At 36.7% G+C, this 20,898-nt stretch overlaps 1 protein-coding gene and 1 long non-coding RNA gene across 3 annotated transcripts; one reads left to right on the top strand and one right to left on the bottom strand.

Annotated features, from left to right (window-relative positions):
- Positions 1-544: 544 nt before the first annotated feature.
- Positions 545-7,302, top strand: LOC126807992 (uncharacterized). 2 transcript variants are annotated; one of them, XM_050533008.2, is made up of 4 exons: positions 545-640; positions 1,987-2,147; positions 6,063-6,152; positions 6,540-7,302. In XM_050533008.2, exons 2-4 carry the CDS (start codon positions 2,060-2,062, stop codon positions 7,163-7,165), a joined length of 804 nt encoding a protein of 267 aa, XP_050388965.1. In that variant the 5' UTR covers positions 545-640; positions 1,987-2,059; the 3' UTR covers positions 7,166-7,302. The 2 variants fall into 2 exon arrangements, with proteins under 2 accessions (XP_050388965.1, XP_050388966.1); XM_050533009.2 differs by lacking the exon at positions 545-640 and adding an exon at positions 661-703.
- An 8,606-nt stretch (positions 7,303-15,908) lies between these two features.
- Positions 15,909-19,636, bottom strand: LOC126807993 (uncharacterized). The gene is made up of 3 exons (XR_007674244.2): positions 19,535-19,636; positions 16,800-16,856; positions 15,909-16,041 (listed from the first exon to the last, which is right to left on the bottom strand). It is a non-coding gene; the product is annotated as an uncharacterized LOC126807993 (long non-coding RNA).
- Between the last annotated feature and the right edge of the window lie 1,262 nt (positions 19,637-20,898).

Genomic DNA, 20,898 nt, shown 5'->3' with positions numbered 1-20,898 from the left:
CTATTAATCACGGGATTAGCGGAGGTGCTACGAAGTACGACAAGGTGGTATCATTCAACAATGGCCGTTGAATAAGCGCTATTTTGCTAAATTTATTAGTAAAATAGTGACCTTTGGCCGCGTTAGAGGAGTGACCGTTGATTAAAGAGATGGAACAATAGAATTTCTACGGGGGGGGGGGGAATTTCTCGTAACTGCTTACAAGGAGAATAGGAGTCTACTGTATATGTTTTATTGAATTGTTATATAAAGCGAAAACAGATTAACACACCGCGTGGGATATTTCTTTCAAATATTGTGAAAGGGTTGCCATAAAATTGGAGTTATATTTGTGTTTTTAAACATTGAGAATTCCTATATCATTAGAATAACAAAAAAAACTAACTCCAAGTAGACTTATATTCCTATAAAAACTGTAAAGTTATCTTTGTCACCTGTCTTATATACAGCTCATTTATTAACGATATTGTTGATTGTACGTATATTTATATTTCACCCATGATATGTCTCATTTGTACATTAGATATTTGCTTGAAAACGACTTGTGAAATCTTGTTGAAACGTTGCAGTACAATAAACCTAGTGATTGTATCCACAATAAATGTTCTAGTATTATAAATATTAACTAATACAGTACAAGGTATGTTTCTATTGCTGTGTGTACAGTGGGTCGGTAAATAACTATTAACTTATACAGTGTAAGGTATGTGTTTATTGTTGGTGTGTGTAATATTAACTGACACAGTGTAATGTATATGTGTCTATTACGGTGGCTGATAAGGGACATGAAAAATAATATAATTTTTTTTTTTTAATTTTAATTTTCACCCAAGTCAATTTTAATATAATTTGTTTTTTGTAATTTTCACCCAAGTCAATTTTAATATAATTTGTTTTTTTGTAATTTTCACCCAAGTCAATTTTAATATAATTTGTTTTTTTATAATTTTCACCCAAGTCAATTTTAATTTCCACCCAAGTCAATTTTAATATAATTTGTTTTTTATAATTTTCACCCAAGTCAATTTTAATATAATTTGTTTTTTATAATTTTCACCCAAGTCAAATTTAATATAATTTGATTTTTATAATTTTCACCCAAGAATTTCCACCCAGCGCGTGACGTCATCTCAATTAGCCTCGTTTCCAAAACACTAATGACCTAGTTTGTGTCGAGTGGACGTTAAACTCTCTCTCTCTCTCTCTCTCTCTCAAAGTTTGCGTACGAGGGGCAACCATTTTGTCCGGCAGTTTCGATCAGATTTTCAGAAAATTCGAACCCAATCATCATTTGGGCGTAACGGTGATATATTCAAACGTTTTTTTTTTAAATCAGATACAAATTGTGACCTCTAGAGGGACCACAAGCTAAAAACGAGATTTTTCGTACAATCAAGGGTCGTAATTCAGAAAGTTAAGATCCGATAAGCGCGAATATCGAAAGAAACCAGATGATAATTGTGACCTCTGGAGTGTCCACACGCTAAAAAAAAGTGACTTTTCGTACAATCAGGGGCCATAATTCATGAAGTTTCAATCCGATACATGCCAATATCGAAAGGAACCTAGATCTTTTAGGAATAAACCTATATAAAAAACAAATTATATCAAAATTGACTTGGGTGAAAATTAAAATTGACTTGGGTGAAAATTATAAAAAACAAATTATATTATTTTTCATGTCCCTTATCAGCCACCGTAGCCTATGGCTGTGTGTGCATGGGACCGGTGACTTTTGGCACTGTCTATTAACCGTGTAAAGAGGTATCATTTAGGTGTACTTCATAAAGTTGGTATTTTGTTTCAGAATCTACAGTATTGTGGTTACATATTTTATACGTCTGTTGTTTATTGTATTATTAGTTATACCGATTGACATAAGAATAAACTATAGCCTTATGTACTCGTTGCCTTATGTCCATTCTTTCTTTCTTTCTTTCTTTCCTTTTTCTTTCTTCCATTCATGCTTTTCTTCATTCATTTCAGATCCCGAGTACGAGGTTAATCAAGAATAGTGGTTACTTATTTTATACACAAACATCTGACCAACTACGGCATTATGTTCCCAGATAGTAAACTGTTACACAAAACACGTGCTTTTCTACTGGGATCTGGACTACTCATATGTTTACCATTTCTTCACATAGGTTAGTATGTATTCCAATAAATCCCAATCAGTCCCAAACATCTTCTTTATTTATCTAGTTTAAAAAATATTTTATTCAATAAACTGAATTGGATTGAGAGAGAGAGAGAGAGAGAGAGAGAGAAATGGGGTTTAACGTCCACTCGACACAAACTAGGTCATTTCGGGACTAACATATGGTTTAATTTTATTTCAATAATTCGCTTGCGCATAGGGGTCTTTAGCAGTGGGAGGAAACCGGAGGACCCGGAGAAAACCCACGAGGTGAATTGGATTGAACAACAGGCAAAGGCCTATATAAGTTCTCTCCAAACATATAAAATAGTTAAATCTTATGTTTACAATACAATGGTGACATATGTACAGGCAGTGAGTTGCAAGCATATATACATTTTTGGAGTGTAATTTTAAGTTTTATATGTTAAAGTGTTAAAATCTCTTGCTGTCTTTTATGTATTTTTGCACTATTTCAAATACGTTAGAATTGGTATTATCTGAACGAGAGGGGTTACCATATAGGATCAGGTCAATTGTAATATTTTGATTAAGGTGGTGTAGATTATTTTTTAGAATTTTGCTTTGGGCAGAGTAGGACATATGAAAAAATAATGGTAATTATCTTCGTCTTCAGAATTACACCTAGGGCACACTTTTGTTTCACTTATAAAATGGTAGAATAAGTGATTATTTAAGTTACTAGCTTTATTTCTTAATTGGCAATGGATAATATTCTCTTTCCTATTTCCAGTATTATAATATAGTAGTGGTCTAATTAAAGGGTACACACGTGAAAGGCCCAATTTGAATGTACTTAACGTTTGTGAGGTTTTAATATTTTCAGGTAGGTTGTTCCAAAGTTTAATTGTGCAGGGAAAGAAACTATTAGAATATGAACTCGTTTTACATAATGGTAGATTGAGGTTCAGATTTTCGTTTCGAAGGTTATAATTTGATACTGACGGTTCAAATTTTTTAAGACCTCAGATAAATAAGTGGGACTTAGGTTATTCTTTATTTTTATAAGTAAATGAATTTGTGTTTTATTCTGCGATTAGAGAATGATTCCCAACCAAGCTCTTTGTATAAATTGTTTTTAGAGGAATTTCTTCTAGTGCCAGTTATTATTCTACCTGCTTTAGTTTGAACACTTTCTAATAGATCAGAATCCTTCTTTGAACAGTTATCCCATACAATGTCGGCATATTCTAAAATCGGGCGAATAAAAGCAAGATATATTTTGTTAAGTGAAATTCTGTTAATTTACCTAATATTTTATTAACTCCATATTGTTTTAATTTAGACAATATGCCAAACTTTGTCAAACGCTTTTGATACATCACAAAATATAAATCGAATTTGCTTTCCTTTATCAAGATTACTTATTATAACATCATAAATTTCTAAAGGTTGATTTATTGTAGAATCGTTAGGTTGAAAACCAGACTGGTACTTATATAACAGGTTATATTCTTTTATAAAATTATAAAGATTTTTTAATAAGATTTTCTCTAGTATTTTACGCAATGAACATGTTAATGAAATTGGTCTATAGTTGTCAGGGAACTGCGGATCACCCTTTCCTTTATACGCTGCAATGATATGTGAAGTCTTCCAGATATAAGGTAATAATTGGAGTTCTAATGAAAGATTAAAAAGTTCAGTGAGAGGGCTTGTGATTGATGGAGTTATCTTTTTCAATACAGCTGGACTAATATTATCGGGACCAGAAGGCTTTGAACAGTTAAGAATTAGTAACTGGTCTTTCACTTCTTGCTCACTTACAATAAAATTTTGTAGTTCGTTGTTACTGCGAGAAGCAAAGTATGGAAGGTCAGGTACATCATTTAATTTTGAAATCGAAGCAAAATAAGAGTTTAGGATATTTGCCATATCAAGTGTGTGTGTGTGTAAACGCAGTTTTCAAATAATAATGGGGAAGTGGGTACCTTTACATTATCATAATTTGTAATAGATTTAACTATCTTCCACCATTGATTTGGAGGCAAGTTTTTATTATTTATTTGTTCTAATTTGTCTTTAAAACCATTTTTAGCTTCCCTAATTAATGTTATTACTTCATTTCTTATTTTTCTAAATAATAGCCAATGATTTCGACTATTTGGGGGTTTTTTTGGCACTTTTGTTTGCTCTATTTCGTTTTCGAATTTTTATACGTATGGCGTTATTCATGGCGTTATTCATCTATCTTATTTATTTATCTATCTTGCAAATGTAATCAAGGCAAACTAATCACAAAGCTATCCAAAAGCTATTGTAGTAGCAATGCAAAAGCTTGCTAGAGACGCCACTGATACTATTTTTATCAATGTAAAAAACACTGACCGTAAAATGTGTCGTTTTTGTTCCGCGACTTCGGGAAGTTGTATAAACACCAACATCTCAATGACTTTGTGTTTTTCGTGTAGAGACGAAAACAGAGTTTGTGTCGAGCGTGGTTTGGGCATTCAGAAACGTATTTACGAGTTATTTCTTATATTTTGAAAAAATAAAATTATTAGGAAAAGGCAAAAACAGCGCTCGTCACTGAAAGTAAACGTATTTTCTCATAGAAAGGAGATAAATTATAGAGCCCAAATTTAAAAATTCCAATAAATAGTTAATGGTTGGACGGATGTTTCCTCAACACTTGATATCTATATCTTCAATGGTTGCCGAGAAATTGTCTTTGCAAATTTAAAAAAAGTGTATACTGACATCGATCAATTTTAGGTCATAAAAGTGCAATAACATTCTTATTTCTTAATCGATTTTGAATTTTATTTTTTTTATTTTTCTGAGCGGGGGTGGGGGGGGGCTTAAATGGGAGAGGGCATTGAAAACTAGCAACTATTCAATTTTAGTCAGATTCAAAAATTTAAAACAGCTTTTGCATTGCTAATTGTAATAACGGGTGGAGTGGGGAATGGTTATATTATTTATTCTGTGTAGAATAAATCTCGAGACTGAGGTTATGCTCGGGAAAGAAAGACTGAAGAAAATAACCCGAGAAAAAAAAACCGAGGCCGGTAGGCCGAGGTTTTTCTGTCGAGGGTTTTTTCTGAAGTTTTTCTTCCCCAGCATAACCGAAGTCGAGGACTTTATCTTGCTTATAAACCGCCTATGTTTAGAATTACATGTACGCAAGATGAGAATATCCCAGAATTCCCGCAAGAAAAACCTTATATCATGTTTTCTTATGAAAAAAAACCTACCCTGTAAGAATAACCCGTTACAGGTTTAAAGAAAAACTTTCAGAAGAATAACCCCAAACATATCCAAAACAGCCCCCCGACTTTCAGACCGCAAGTTATTCCGGACATAGAATATACCCCAAAGATCAAAGAGATTTACCGTTACAGGTTTATATGCTTGTGTAAATAACCCATGCGTTATAATCCATAAGCCTCCGTTATATAACGACCGGTCCTTGACATTCAAACCCTACCCTTTATTCGTAGTGTCCACCAAACTGTGGATCGGAGGGTTGGATGGCCGAATGGTTAGCACGTGCGAGCTGTATCATCAATGGTTTCGATTTACCGGTTGTACGTGACAAGGCGTAAAGTCGCCTGTCCAACCTTGTGGGTTTTCTCCGGGTCCTCCGGTTTCCTCCCACTGCGAATTATGAAAATAAAATTGAACCATATGTTAGTCCTGAAATGACCTAGTTTGTGTCGAGTGGACGTTAAACCCATTTCTCTCTATCTCCACCAAACTGTAGGCCCGACGGAATTGTGGAGCGGGCTCTCAGCGTACATGGGGTCCCGGGAAAATTAATCTAAGGAAATGGTTGTGGGGTGGACCAGAAGCCCAAAGATTTGGTTATTACAAAATATGCGTTGTCTGACATTTTTTTACTCCTATAAGCTAATGTCAGTAAAATCGCTTACATTTAATTCTTCTACATTTTTTATAGGTTTTGTTCATAAAATGATTTGGGTACCATATAAGACACCTGTTAATAGAGATAGCTGCACATGTTCCTGTTTTGATACGGTGATGAGAGGTAAGGGACATAACTCTAACTTTTGATTAGGAAGCAAGCCACCAAAAGTTTAATTTTATTCTTCTCACATTGGTCGCCCCTACTCTATACATAATCTACCACAGATGTAGGAACCTTGGGGTTGAATACTCCGAAGTTTGTACGAGTTTGACCATTGGAATTCCAAGATGCACAAAATATAAAGTAGCGTACGAGTAAACACATTAATATATTTGGAGTAAATATCACCGTAACCACCTCTTATTCTTATCTCCACGCCTCTAATTAACACGAATATTAACAAAAACCTCACAGAGAAAGGTCTTATTACATTACATTACATTACATTACATTAAATATCGAATTTTGTATTTGTAATATAAGTTTTATGTTCCATTATTATTACAGGAAGCTATGAAAAACCAGGAAACTCAAGTTACAAACATTTATATTTCAATGCTACAAAGGAGACGTTCAAAATATGGATCCTCACAGTGCTCTTCGTGTTAATGACGTACGAAAGTATAAAATACTTATATAAACTATTTAGAAAGGGAGATGTAAGAATGACGATGTTTGTATTATACCTGGCCAATATTTATCCAAATTATTACAGCTGGTGGGATTTTCTGAATTATTATAACGAAAGTTTTTATCTATATTTTTACAACGATTTCTATTTTATGTTGACGGAAATCCTCGTCACGGTTCTGGTATTGAATCTGTGTGACACAAAGAATCAAATAGCTTCGTGGAAAATTCTATTAATTATTACTATTAATAGTATGCACATAGTCGTTAGCTGTTCAAATCAGTTTATTGAGCAAGTCATTCTTAAAACTGGGAAGAGTTTCCAGAATGCCAGGAATATTGGTCTGACTATACCAGATGTACTACACGTGGTTTTGTGTATATATATACTTTATAACTACGCTAAACTGAATAGAGTTAGCTTTAAGACGATGTTTACTGGAAGAGAACTTATTTTATGTGGTGTATATGTGATAGGTACAATAGTTATGTACTGCCTTTAACAGGCTTTGTATATTTTTTTTCATAATAATGGAAAATATGGTTTCCACTGAGATGGAAGATATCCATGACATAGTAACTTTTCTACATTTTTATTCTCATGCTCATGTATTGTGTCTTTATGTAAAATAAATAAACAATGATATATACGCCATTTTCAACATGCACATTACCATACTGTTTCACAGGGGGGGGGGGGGGTCACGATGGCTAAGTGGGTAAGACGCTGGCTCGCTAGCCTGGAGGTTGGGTTGTTCATCCAGATTTTCCGGCGTGGTTCCCTCTTGTCAGTGATGCTGGACGGAGGGCCTGACAAGGACAGCTGTCTAGTCGTTCGGATGGGACGAAAACCCGAGGTCCCGTGTACACATTGGCGTACACGTTAAAGATCCCCTGACAGTTGGTATTATATATAAAAATGTAGGCCGTAGTGCCGCTGTCCGGGAAAAATTTCCCTTATAGCACACTGTATGGCGTATGTCCATCTTCATTAGCCCAGTTTGGAGCAGAACAGTAGGACGTTAAACCCAATTTCATTTCATTTCATTTATTTCACAGAGGTAATATGAAAGCCTACTTCTAACTCTGTATAAGATGACTGACCTTTTAAAGTTCAACCGCCTTCTACATGTGACGTCACATGGCGTTGATCATTGGCTCGATGACGCGTACACTGTTTACATAAGGAGTAACGTAAACTGGTCCGGACAGAATGATGCCCTTTACTCCTGTTTTTTACCCATTTAAACTAAACATGACATGCTTTTTATCCAGATATACTTCAAACACCCTTATTTATTTTTCTACTACTTCAAAAACATGTTCTAGAACAGTTATTCTCAACCAGTGTGTCGCGAGATCTTCCTAAGTGTGCCGCGAAATGTTGAACGGCACACTAAGAAAATGCGAAAAACCACGTGATCCTATTTGAGTATTTACTGGGGTCTGCTGATAAATTTATAGCTGTGTTTTTCTTTATTTAGTTTGAGCCATTCTATGTGTCTATGACTTGTCTCTGTCTACTCTACGGTTGTATTCCGTCTGACTTACCATGTTTTTATTTTGCAAAATTCAAATATTTTTTCCATATATATTTAGCTAGATGTGCCGCTATTCGTTGGCAAAAAAAGGTTGAGAACCACTGTTCTAGAATATAATTTGCAGAAGGAAAAAAGTTAATATTACGAGCTAATTAACCAGCACGACGTCATCCTTCTCAGTAACTGTAGCGGCCTAGTTATAATATTCACTGCTAATCAGGTCGATTCTATATGCGTTATATTTAAATATGTACGTTACATGTGGGTTATATATGGTGGCTGTTAGCGGCCATCTAAATGGTCGACTTGTGAAGAAATCGACAAGCCGACAAGTCGACGAAATCAACCCGCCGACACGACATAATGAAGGCGACGACCGTGTCGGCGGGTTGATTTTGTCGACTTGTCGCCTTCGACTTATTCACAACCCAACAAGGCGACAAGTCGACAAGTCGCTAACAGCCACGATAGTTTTATGTTTTATACTTTATATAAGCATATTACATGTAGATTCTATATGAGAGAGAGAGAGAGAGAGAGAGAGAGAGAGAAATAAATGGGGTTTAACGTCCAATCGACAAAAACTAGGTCATTTCGGGACTAACACATGATGCAATTTTATTTCAATAATTCGCTTGCGCGTAGGGGTCTTGCTAACCATTCGGCCATCCAACCCAGCTCACGATTCTGGTATCTTTAACACATTTCTGTCTTCTTTTGAATAAAAGAAAAAATAAATAATCTAAACTATTGATATTTTTTTTTTCCATTTTATATATCTTTATCAAAATCCAGTGAAAAAAAACAATATCCCATAAGTATTTCATGCGAAATCCGTAAAGGCCGCCATGAAGTCACGTGACTACATGATTATGCAAATTTCCAAAATTCTATATTTTTTCTCTTATCCCATCCCCATGCCCATCCTAACAGACAAAAAGAATTTACCGAAATTATGACCTAGTTTGTGTCGTGTGGACGTTAAAACCCATTAAGACCTGGCTGGCTTGGAAAGTCAGAGCAAATCCAAACCGTCCTGATTTCTCTACCAGCCCTGCTGCGAAGTCCGCGCGCCCAGCACACGCGACACATTTTGTCCTTTCTGTACCCTGTGTTGCCAGCCGTTGCCCGTCTTTTCCGTGGAAAGTGCCTCCCTGTAAGCCTCTGTACTGTGTCTGTCATTAAAACGTCTTTGTTCAGTTTCGGACTGGAACTTATAAGTATAGACTGGAGGTCCTTGAGGTCCGCTGGGAAATCTTTGGTAGACGGCGTAAACTTCCGATGAAGTTTATACGAACATAATGCCCATGTCATGAACAATCTCAAAGCCACCGACGAATAGAATTTGTTTTGGCATATAACTGTCATCATTCTGATCAACGTTCCAAACTATCCTGGGGTTCTGAGCTCTGTCAGGTCCAACCGTCTGATCCCTAACAGGGTTACCTCTGTCAACCCCTCGACCACCACGAACACGGGCACCTTGGCCACAAGTAAGGCCACCGTGAACACGTGGACCACGTCTACCACTACCAAGACCATAATCGTCATTCAAGATAGGCCTACAAGGAACGGGCCACCGCGACCACGAGCAATGCCACCACGAACACGCGGATCGCGTGCGGCTTGCACTACCTCGTTTTCACCATCACCCGTTCCCATATAATTATCACTATAGTAAGTCAATAGATCTACACGTTCGGGACTCGGGAATTGCCTACGTCCTTTACGATCCAGCAGCCCAGCATCATTATCAACATCAGAATTATCGTCAGAATTTACTGTAGATAAGAAAAGCGCCTATTCCCAAACTCATTGACGCGAAGAAAAACAACGACTCAATGAGAGCTTATCTGAAATATAACAAACTGATTATTGGTCACGAAGTGTTCACATTCGACATTGAAACCAACGAAATCATTACACTGGATCAAAGTAATAAATAGCGAACAACAAGAGAATGCAAATAAAATATGTCAAAACTTAAATTCATTTATTAAAATTATCACTTGGAATGTGAACGGTCTAAAATCAAAATTGTCGGACCAAGAATTCATCCTATATCTAAAGCGTTTCAATGTCATTTGTCTGATAGAGTCTTGGTGTGGAAAAGATATTGATTCGCACAGTTATTTTCCTGAATACGAATATGTTTCTTGTGTACGCGGTAATGGTAAGGCGCGGGGTGGTATCGAAGTTCTGTATCACAAAAGCCTATCTATCAGTATCGACAGAATTAAACATTCATTCATTTTTAAAACTTTGTGTTGTGTACATCGCCCCAGAAGGTTCAAATATTCATGGAAATCAATGTGGTTTTGAAAAATTCAAAGAAAATTTGTTGGAAATTATTTCTGAGTGCCCGGAAACAAATTTAATAATAACGAGGGATTTCAATGCCAGAAAGGGGGATAATTATGACTATATCTTAATCGGGAATTTTCCCAAATCAAAGTTCAACTTTTCAGTCATGTTGGTTTCGTTGGTTTTCGTCAATTTAAAAAAGTATTATTAATCCGAAAAACAAATTAAAACCCAATCGACGTTAATTCTGAGTACGAGGGTTTTACGGCTTTATTACTTAGCTCAAACCTAAAAAGTCAAAAATTTAAAGGGACTATCCCGATTAGAATAGAGTCTCAAAAATTAAAGTCAGAGTATGTATAAAATTTAAGCACCAAAATATATAGGAATGGTGTATTAAGCTTTTTAAAATTTAGGGTCAATTTTTTCGTTGGGTGACCTGATAATCGATTGCCGTTTCTTGAGACGTCTATACAGTGAACGTCCCATGTGCTGTACTTGATAACGGACGGTAAATATCATCTACACATTATTTTTTTTTTAAAAAGAGGCCTGGTTTTATCCAGACACCGTATAATACTGCTCGTGACACCGGTCTCCATTTCCAGATGAAGACTGATGAGTTTAAATTGTTTGAAAACGTATCACAAATATTGAGTTACTTGCTCGGTCCGTATAGGTAGAGGGTTTTAAGGCATTTTAACAAAACAATAAGCAGTTTTATTCTGAAAAAAATTATCGGGATTGGCCCTTTAACTTTATCTGCAAATACTTTCAATTTCCAAATTATTTCCTTAAAAGTCGTCTGTCTTGGTTGTTTACTTCTTATGAGTATAGGGAAGTTTGTAGATCATTTCGAAGTCCCCCTCCCCCACGAATTTTTTTTTAAAACAAAACCCTTGGAGAATACAAATAAATCGATTTTGATTGTTTTCACTGGTAAAATAAATACTTTCCTAAAAACAAAAACTTAACTGGATTTATTTTGTCACTTGTGTTAAATAAACCACCCCTTACTGAGCTACCAGCAGGCAGTAAATTACCTATATTTTTATATATCTTTATAAGTTATATTCTTAGCTTAACAGACGGCTAACTATTTTTTAAATATTGCCATTGTAATTTTATAATCATAATTTCTATATCCGCAGTGAATTGAAATGGTTAATTCAATCGATGAACTTCCCACCAACTGAGCTTGGGGAACAGGGATTTACGGGAAATTCCCACACTACACACTATCCGCGAAAGATAAATGCTCGTAGCGCCAATTTTGTAAAAATATACTTTATATACAGTATAATATCGCAGACACACCTACCACTAGCCTTCGGTGCCCAGAGAAGGCCGACAATTAAGCAACACAGAAGGAGGCAGACCACCATTAAATTTCTCCATCTCGGTACCCTTCGTCTATTTATAGCAATTGTCTCTTTTCTCCCCCTTTGCATGCCCATTTTGGTCAAGAATGGACGAAGAGGGGTTGAATCAACATTTTCTGACAGGTTTTGGGAAATAATCATGATTTTGAACCGGAAGGATAACGGGGTTATCAGGTTGGCTACGGTGATATGTATGGCAACTAGTTACATGTTTTTAGTATGCTTCTTCAAGTTTGTGTATCTCAAAATTCTGGTGGTCAACCTCATACAAATATTAGTGCAAAGGCATGACCATTTGTTCGCTTAATTTTTGTTCTCCCCTCTTCCTCCTTTATTTTTTCTTGACTTTTTGGTCTAGAATTTGAGAAAAGTATCAAATTTGTAATTCCATAGCAGTTTTTGGTAATACTGTGGATATTACATCGGAGGGATAGGGGGTGTAAATTGTCTTTCTGCAGAGCAATCATTGTGTCGGAAGGGAGATTTTCACCCCTGTCAACATCAAATCGCCGTAGCAAAAAATCTAAACAGCCAACCCCCTACAAAATTATGATGAGAAGATTCCCAAATGTGGTCCCCATTTTGCCTATAAAGATTGGAACAAACGGAATGTAGAGCAAAAAGCTACAGCCTGTGATGTTAGTCATTTAACATTGAATTCAATGGGCCAATAATTGCTAGTCTGAGTCCTGATATACATGGGCTAATTGCTAGTCTGAGTCCTGATATACATGGGCTAATTGCTAGTCTGAGTCCTGATATACGCGAAATATAATTAATAAACAATACAGTAAGACAGTAATCTACATCCGATTTTTTTTTTCTAAACAAGGTTTTATTTCAATTTTCATGAAAAGGGATCAGGGAACAGGCATAGCCTATATTACCCCTCTCCTCCTACAAAGAATATAAACATATAATAAAATAATGGTGAATACCATATAAATTAGATAAGTTATATACACACTATTTATAACAAATGAAAAAAGAGGAAGTGCTGAATTTAAGATTGTTCTATAAGTAAATCAAATATGGAAGCGTCTGGAATAACTAGCCACCACACAAATTTTAAACACATACAATATACGAGTAAGCTAATTCAATACACATGTGTATACATATATATTAACATACAGTCAACAAAAAGGCGGGAGATCATATCATGCATCCGGCTATATACCTCAAATTCAGCACGTGCAGATCGTGCCCTCAAACCAATAAACGTCATAAACGGGACAGTCCAGTTTAGAACCATGGAGACTGCAGACACGTTTACAAAAATATATTCAAAAAATTACAAATCTGACTGATATGACTGCAGGGACAAAGAGACAGATTTTCAAAAGCTGGTCGAAATAATAATATTGCAGAATTTGGTGCTATAAATAAGCGAGCTGTATTGAAGCGGATTACATTTTATTTCTCTTTGACCATCCTAGGTCTACTAGGTGAAGGCCACTGTTAGCTACCCGAACTACAAGTATTTTATCTACACCAAATTTCCCGTCACTTCCAATTCACACACATTTAAACGTACAGAATCTTTAGTTATTCGGACGTACCGTCCGATAGTGACGTTATCACATTCAAATGTTCGAGAAGTCCTGCCGAATATTCCTGCTATAAATTTACAAATGATGGGCGTGGTTGTTGTAGTAGTTGGATCAGACTCATAAACCAATATACTTGTATCAGCCATTCTTCCAGCTGTAAAAACAGTTAAAGGAGAAGACCCGTGAGCGTGTTGATTCGAACCAACTGCGTCACTTCCGGATTTGCTAAAAATTAATTACTCGCTTACAAAAAGTCTTTTACTTGTGTTACCGAGGGGATTATTTATCAATATATATACTCAGCCAAATTAAAAACTTGACACTGATGAATTTCAACAAAAAATTTTTTCTGGTAAGTCAAATAAATTTTAAAGTGTTTCTAACGATAGTAAGTAGTAAGAAGCCTTTAATTTCATAAAATTGTAAAGCCACGTAGATCACGTGACTTTTGAGCATATAAAGATGAAAAACCTGAAAAACACTTGCAAACACAAACTCGTGAGGTCAATCGATGCAAGTTTGCTTAAACTGAACACGCACACGTAATTGAACTGGAAAAACAAATTAAAATTGTTATTTTCATCTTTGTTAGAAAATGCCGCGCCTTTCAAATGTAGAACGTCTACGTGCTATAGGTAGGCTCTATGCTGGTCAGTCTGTGGTCACTGTTGCAAGAGCCTTTAATTGTTCACGCCAGACAATAATTAATCCTAGAATGAGAGTGCTTCAAACTGGAACTATTGCCGACCGCCCAAGGGCGGGAGCGCCACGTGTGACGTCACTCCAGGAAGATCAAGTAATACGATTACGTCATCTTAGAAACAGATTTGTCACTGCAACCTCCACAAGTAGAGAGATGTTTGGTGGAAGGGTAACTGAAAAACTGTTCGAAATCGCTTGCAGGCTGCTGGTCTTCGAGCTCGGAGGCCCTATAATGGACCAATATTGACACCTCTTCATCGCCGTAACCGACTTGTGTGGGCCACAAGACACATAACATTTACTCAAAGACAGTGGAATTCGGTTGTCTTTATTGACGAATCTCGATTCACTTTGAGATTTGCCGATGGCAGGGTCCGAGTGTACCGCAGACGAGGTGAACGTTACGCTCAAGTATGCGTCAGAGAAGTTGAGCGATTTGGTGGCGGCAGCGTCATGGTTTGGGGTTCTTTTTGTGCACTTGGACGTTCTCCTCTTGTTGTTGTCCAAGGGAACTTAAATGCTGTCCAGTACAGAGATCAGATTTTGCAACCTGTTCTTCTTCCATTTATGCAGAGACATGGGCCTGGACTAACGTTTCAACAAGACAATGCTCGACCCCATACAGCAATTGCTACCCAGAATTTTTTACGAAATGCCGGTGTCCAAGTCCTGGATTGGCCGTCGCTTAGCTCCGACCTTAATCCTATTGAACACATCTGGGACGAACTGGGTCGACGTGTTCGTCAGCAAGTGAATCCACCACTGACGTTGCAGGACCTTCAACATGCTCTTGCTGAGCAGTGGCGACATCTTCCTCGGGTAGTGTTTACTAATGTTCTGAGATCCATGAGAAGACGTTGTGTTGCAGTACGAGACGCTAGGGGAGGCCACAACCGTTACTAAACACTTTATTCCGATTGTTCTCCAAGTCTGTGAATTTCATTTTGGGGGGTACTGTGACATCGCGAACGTTATCCATGTCAAGGATTTTCGGCGAGACCTATTCTTGCTTTCTGTTGATGTCAAGGTCGTCTGTGCACAACATAACACTAAAATAGTTGCCTTAAACCAAATATAAAAAATCTAGTCCCAAAAATCCCGAGTGTCAAGTTTTTAATTTGGCTGAGTATATTTAAGATTTAGGGAAAAATTGTTGAAAATCGTTGGATTTTCCCCTTTAATTCATTGATATTGAACGTCATCAATAGAATATAATATCCCCAAAATATCACCCGTTTTCCTTAGGGACGTCTTTTTGGGGCAAAGTATTTAAATTAGAACAATCAGAATAATAACAAAAAGGTGGTGGGACCGTGGGGTGGGGGGGTCATTTGCCTTCCCATAAATCTGGTCTGCCGTCCTCTGTTTGCCTCCCCCGCCCCAATAATTGAAACAAATTTAAAAAATATTTGTCATATGTTTCGGTAATCAATACCTTCTATGGTGATTAAATCACACATTCCCAGTCCTTCATAGACTCGTATGTTGTAGTCGGAGTGATTTCTTACCAAGCCAACTCTGCTGTAAACCTACTATAAACCGTGAATCATGTGAAAAGTGCCATATACGATCCTCAAAGTTTTTTGGTATAGGTTCAACAGTAACCTTTCGATAAAGGTTTTAGGACCCGGGTCTATTATTAGATTTATTTTAAAGATTAACTTACGTTCCCGTAGATCAGAGCGATTCACTATGGTAACACTGGTGATGTTAAAAGTATGTTTAAGATCAACTTGCAACCATGGAGTATAATCATCGTTTCTAGTATGACTGCAGCTAAATTGATTTATATCACCATTTCTATTCCCATCGACAGCCAGTGATGATGGCAACGGCATATAATGTATGTAGGTTGAGCTCTGCACAGTAGGCTTACCCAAGGCAAGGTTCGGTCCATCTGAAATTATCGACAGTCAAAGTTTGAATGACAGAAGATTTTATCAGATAGAATCCTTAAATCTTATAAAAAAATCTATTTAACTATTTATCTGATTGTCATAATGTCGTATGTGGTAAACGACAAGATGTATTTATAGTGGAAACTTTCCTATATACTCGACTTTATTATATTTTTTATATACCTGAAATAATTTAACAGGTTTGGGGGGGGGGGTTAAAAATCAAAAGAAGGCCAATTTTAGGCGTTAAGGGAAGAGAGAGAGAGAGCTAGGGAGAGAAATGGGGTTTACCGTCCACTCGATACAAACTAGGTCATTTCGGGACTAATATACGGTTCAATTATTTTTCAATAATTCGCTTGCTCGTAGGGGTCTTTAGCACCGGCGGGAAACCGGAGGACCCGTAGAAAACCCACGAGGTTGGACAGGCGCCTCTACTCATTGTCGCGTACAACCGGGGAATTGAAATAAAGCCAGTTGACTCAATGATACACATTATGATACAGCGCGCACGCGTTAACCATTCAGCCATCCAAACCCCCTACAACTGAGTAAAATAATAATACATGTATATATCACCATTACTTTTGTCCACCGATCATGCTGTAAAAAAAACTTTTTCGATTGTGAGAAAGCTGTTTTGTTCAGTGTTGCATGGAAAACTAAAACGGATAAACATTGGTACGAAACGAACGAAATCGAAAGTTTCACGAGATCGATATGTGTATAAAACTAGTGATATAATTTGATAACTTACTTGGAAATCGTTCACACCTGTCCGCATTATACGGGTTCTTGTAAGAGGAATCATCAACTGAATAATAAAATGATATTCACTATAACATACATCTATCTATCTATCTATCTATATATATATATATTTGTGACTGTCGTTTGTCTGTCTGTCTGTCTGTCTGTCTGTTCGGGGTTGGCGGCTACACTAGGTCTGCCCCGATTCTGAAATTTGGCGTATAGGGATAGCTCGGACCGGGGAGTAACATAGGCCAGGTGACATTAGCCTACCACTTCCGGTTTCGGAGTTATGACCCCCGAGCGAAGCCGGGTATCCTGCTAGTATAGTAATAAACTATAACACATACTTATGGAAAAACAGCTAGCTACTTATTTTTTTGGGCGACGTTTCGAAGAGTTATCAAGTTAATACAGTAAAACAAAAATTATGAGGCTAATTTATACAGAATACTATAACAACAATTCATGAAACCACACAGGACAACAAGATCAAAGGAGGTGATATTCTTCAAAGACTAATTAATACATCGCCCAAATAAATCAGTAGCTGTTTTTCCATAAATATGCGTTATAGTTTATTGCTCTATCCAGTTAATAAATGCCTCTCAAAGATTATACATATTATAGTAGTTATAATATATTGATTAACGAAAGCTGTTTGAAATCAGCCATATAATCACTGGTCTTAATATAGGCAAAACAAAACCATTTAACTTAAAGAAAATTTCAACATATTTGACACAATCCTTATATGGCATTTAGTAACTTGTGTTTTATATAATATTTGACATGGTGTTTAATGGCACACCAGCACCAACCGGGACATCTGCATCACAAATTACCATATTGTGGCTAAATCTAGTAGTTACACACAACTTACCATATTATATATGGCTAAATCTGGTAGTTACACACAACTTACCATATTATATATGGCTAAATCTGGTAGTTACACACAACGTACCATATTATATATGGCTAAATCTGGCCAAATCTAGTAGTTACACACAACTTGCCATAGAGCTGAAGGAGTCAATGTATTGTATAATCTTTAATCAAAACTAACAGGGTCTCGTTTATTACCAAATGATACGGGGAATAATAAAAACTATTCTGTCGGGTTGGAATTACATATTTATCTCTAACCACTTCGTGTTTGTGCTGCTAAACGTAAGTATTAGATATAGACTGCTTCGATGTTATTACGCGAAAGGCGAAACATTTTTTGCGTAACAACTGAGTAGTGAGAGGTCTATGTATAGGATATTAACCTACGCGAGGTTGATATGATAGAGAACACGCGGACGAAACCCAAGTTTCCTCTATTATATCAATCCGAGGGAGAGTAGGTTTATATCCGACATATACAACGCCATTTCACAGTTAAATTTAAGGGCTTTTTTTTTATTAAAAGGCATAAATAATGGGATAATTGCTCGATTGTTTCCGCCAGATAGCGAATATAACCGAAGTAATCACGTGCAATTACGTGCATGTTTTTGTTTATACGTCGCCATTTTGGAGTATTGAATTGAAAGCAAAAACAAAATGGATAGTAATACGAAGTCAGACGAAACATCAATCCTTTTTAGCCAACATATTGAGATGGAATAGATGTGAATGCAAATATCGATGGGGATCTATCCAAAGCCTGAAGAAAATTTGGATCAAAAGGCATCCTTTTCCGATAATTCTGACAGTGAACCCTCATTGAAGGTTTTCGGTATGTTCAGAGAAGGATTTGACCGACTGTTTTAAGTGGACTGTACCCATAAATACTTTACAAAGGAACTCTTGGGCGATAAATACTTTCAAGTCTAGGAGTGTGTGGAGAAATAATCGAAATGTGGACGGAAAGAAAATTCTGAAAGATATCTTAGTCATGGAGTATGGATAACCGATTTAAATATGCCGATAAGTACGTCGTCTATTCCAGTCCTGAATGCTACAAACTGTACCATAACAATTTTTAATTGTCAAAAGAATAAAAATTTATTTCTGTGTTCTTTGTATTATTTCGATCAACAAGGTCATCAGCGGTTGATATGAGCCGAATATATCGACCTGAGATGACGTCATTAGCGGTTGGTATGAAATATCAACCTGTCATGACGTCATCAGCGGTTGATATGAACCGAATATATCAACCTATGATGACGTCTTGACAGGTTGATATGAGATAGAACTGCTATGAACATCAAAGAAAAAACTACCACCAGTTGTATATATCAGGCATACCAACAAAGGAGATTAAAACATCTTTTTCTTCAAAATGAATTAGTCGTTTAGTTTTCAGGTTAGCGCGCATGCCAGTGCGGGTTTACTACAAACACACGTCACATTGACCCCTCAACTTGTTTGTTTATTCTTCAACATGCAGTCGACAGATCGAGTCTGATGACGAATTGTATAGAAGCTAGCCAAACTGCCGAAATGTTTTCCCGATTTTTTCCACAATGAAACTGAAATTCCGACATCGATTTGCCCATATTATTCTAATATTTCGGACTATCAACGCCCCAAATTCCACGAAAAACCTTTTTTTATTGAATCTAATAAATCGATTCATTGTGTGTTATTGATGTTTTTGTATGTAATTTTGAAATACGCATGGTGGTTAATATCGCAATACCATATGACCTCTGGTGATGTCACAAGCGGTTTATATCCAGAATAACGATGATGGAGATCAAAGAGATAATTAATTACACCGTGGTTTGTATCTAATATATTACTCACCTTTATGACCTGTTATCTCAACTTCACATAAAGTCATAAACTCTGATTTCTCAATAAAAATCTTAACAAATCGTCCCATAACCCCATCTTGACATTTGATTATAGTAGGTCCCATTGGTAGAAGTCCAGGTATGAAGCCACAACAAACCGGATTAGCTGGGTTAGAATCCATCGTGGGGTCAGAATGGTAAAGTTCGATATTCACATCATGTAAACGTTCAGCTAAAATATATATTATACATTGATTAAATTTTGGCAGCCCACTTGAAATAAACGAAATGAAATGGGGTAAAACGTCCTACTATTCTGCTCCTGACTGGTATAATGAAGACTGACATACCCAATATGGCCTACTCTTCTATCGAATTCCAATTGCCAATGGATCTTTTACGTGCACGCCAATGTGTACACGGGACCTCGGTGTTTCGTCCCATCCGAACCACTGACAAGGGATAACCGCGTTGGAAAATCCCGATGAACTTTTTCGGCCAATGCAGTTCTAGTGAGTCAGCGTCTTACCCACTTAACCACTGTGGCTCCCCACTTGTAATAAAATAATTGTTATTTTTTTTTTTTTTTTTTTTTTTTCATTATTCAAAGTCTTGCTGTGGAACGGTTGTATTAATTTCATTATGGCATGCTTGAAAATAAAGATAAGCTTTTGTGTGGTTGAGTTCTAAATAGAATGTTTTACTTACGGTAATTATTCCAATTGAGAGTATTATATATGGTGACATATAATACATGGTAAATATCGGATAAATCCACTGTGAAAACTGGACTGAAATCTCCCATCTCGGTTATAAAACATGTCGAAGTCGAAATGGTGTAGCCATCAACGGCTAAACTACTTTCATGATCTCCTTTCACAGAACTGTGATTCGTCGCCATCTGGTAGGCTAGGTTCTCGCCTGAAAAAGGGCAATTAGAAGGGCCTGCACATTTAGGAGGTCAGTCTGTATGAGTACATATTTACTAATAGTGGTGTCTAGTAAATGATAGCTAGTGGTTTAAGTGTCAAGACTATTTCATTAAGCACAAGGGAACTACGTACAAATATCTAAACAGGTTTAATTCTTCTATTATTAGTCTTGTACACGTCCTTGAGTGAAATGGATCGGGAACTGTCCAAACTGAGTCGGGTGACCAACATAAAAACCAATTAGTACAAATTATGTGGTTTTATAATATTCAAGGAGGGGTTGGGGGGGGGGGGGTGGCTGAATGGTTAGCACGTACGCGCTGTACCATAAAGTCTGTCATTGAGTCAACTGGTGTTGTTTCGATTCCCCGGTTGTACGTATCAAGGAGTAGGTCGCCTGTCCAACCTCGTGGGTTTTCTCCGGGACCTCCGGTTTCCTCCC

This window comes from Patella vulgata, chromosome 9 (genome assembly GCF_932274485.2).
Source record: "Patella vulgata chromosome 9, xgPatVulg1.2, whole genome shotgun sequence".
Classification (NCBI taxonomy): Eukaryota; Metazoa; Mollusca; class Gastropoda; family Patellidae; genus Patella; species Patella vulgata.
Note: the sequence above shows the minus strand (reverse complement) of the source record. Positions and strands in the feature narration are given on the sequence as shown.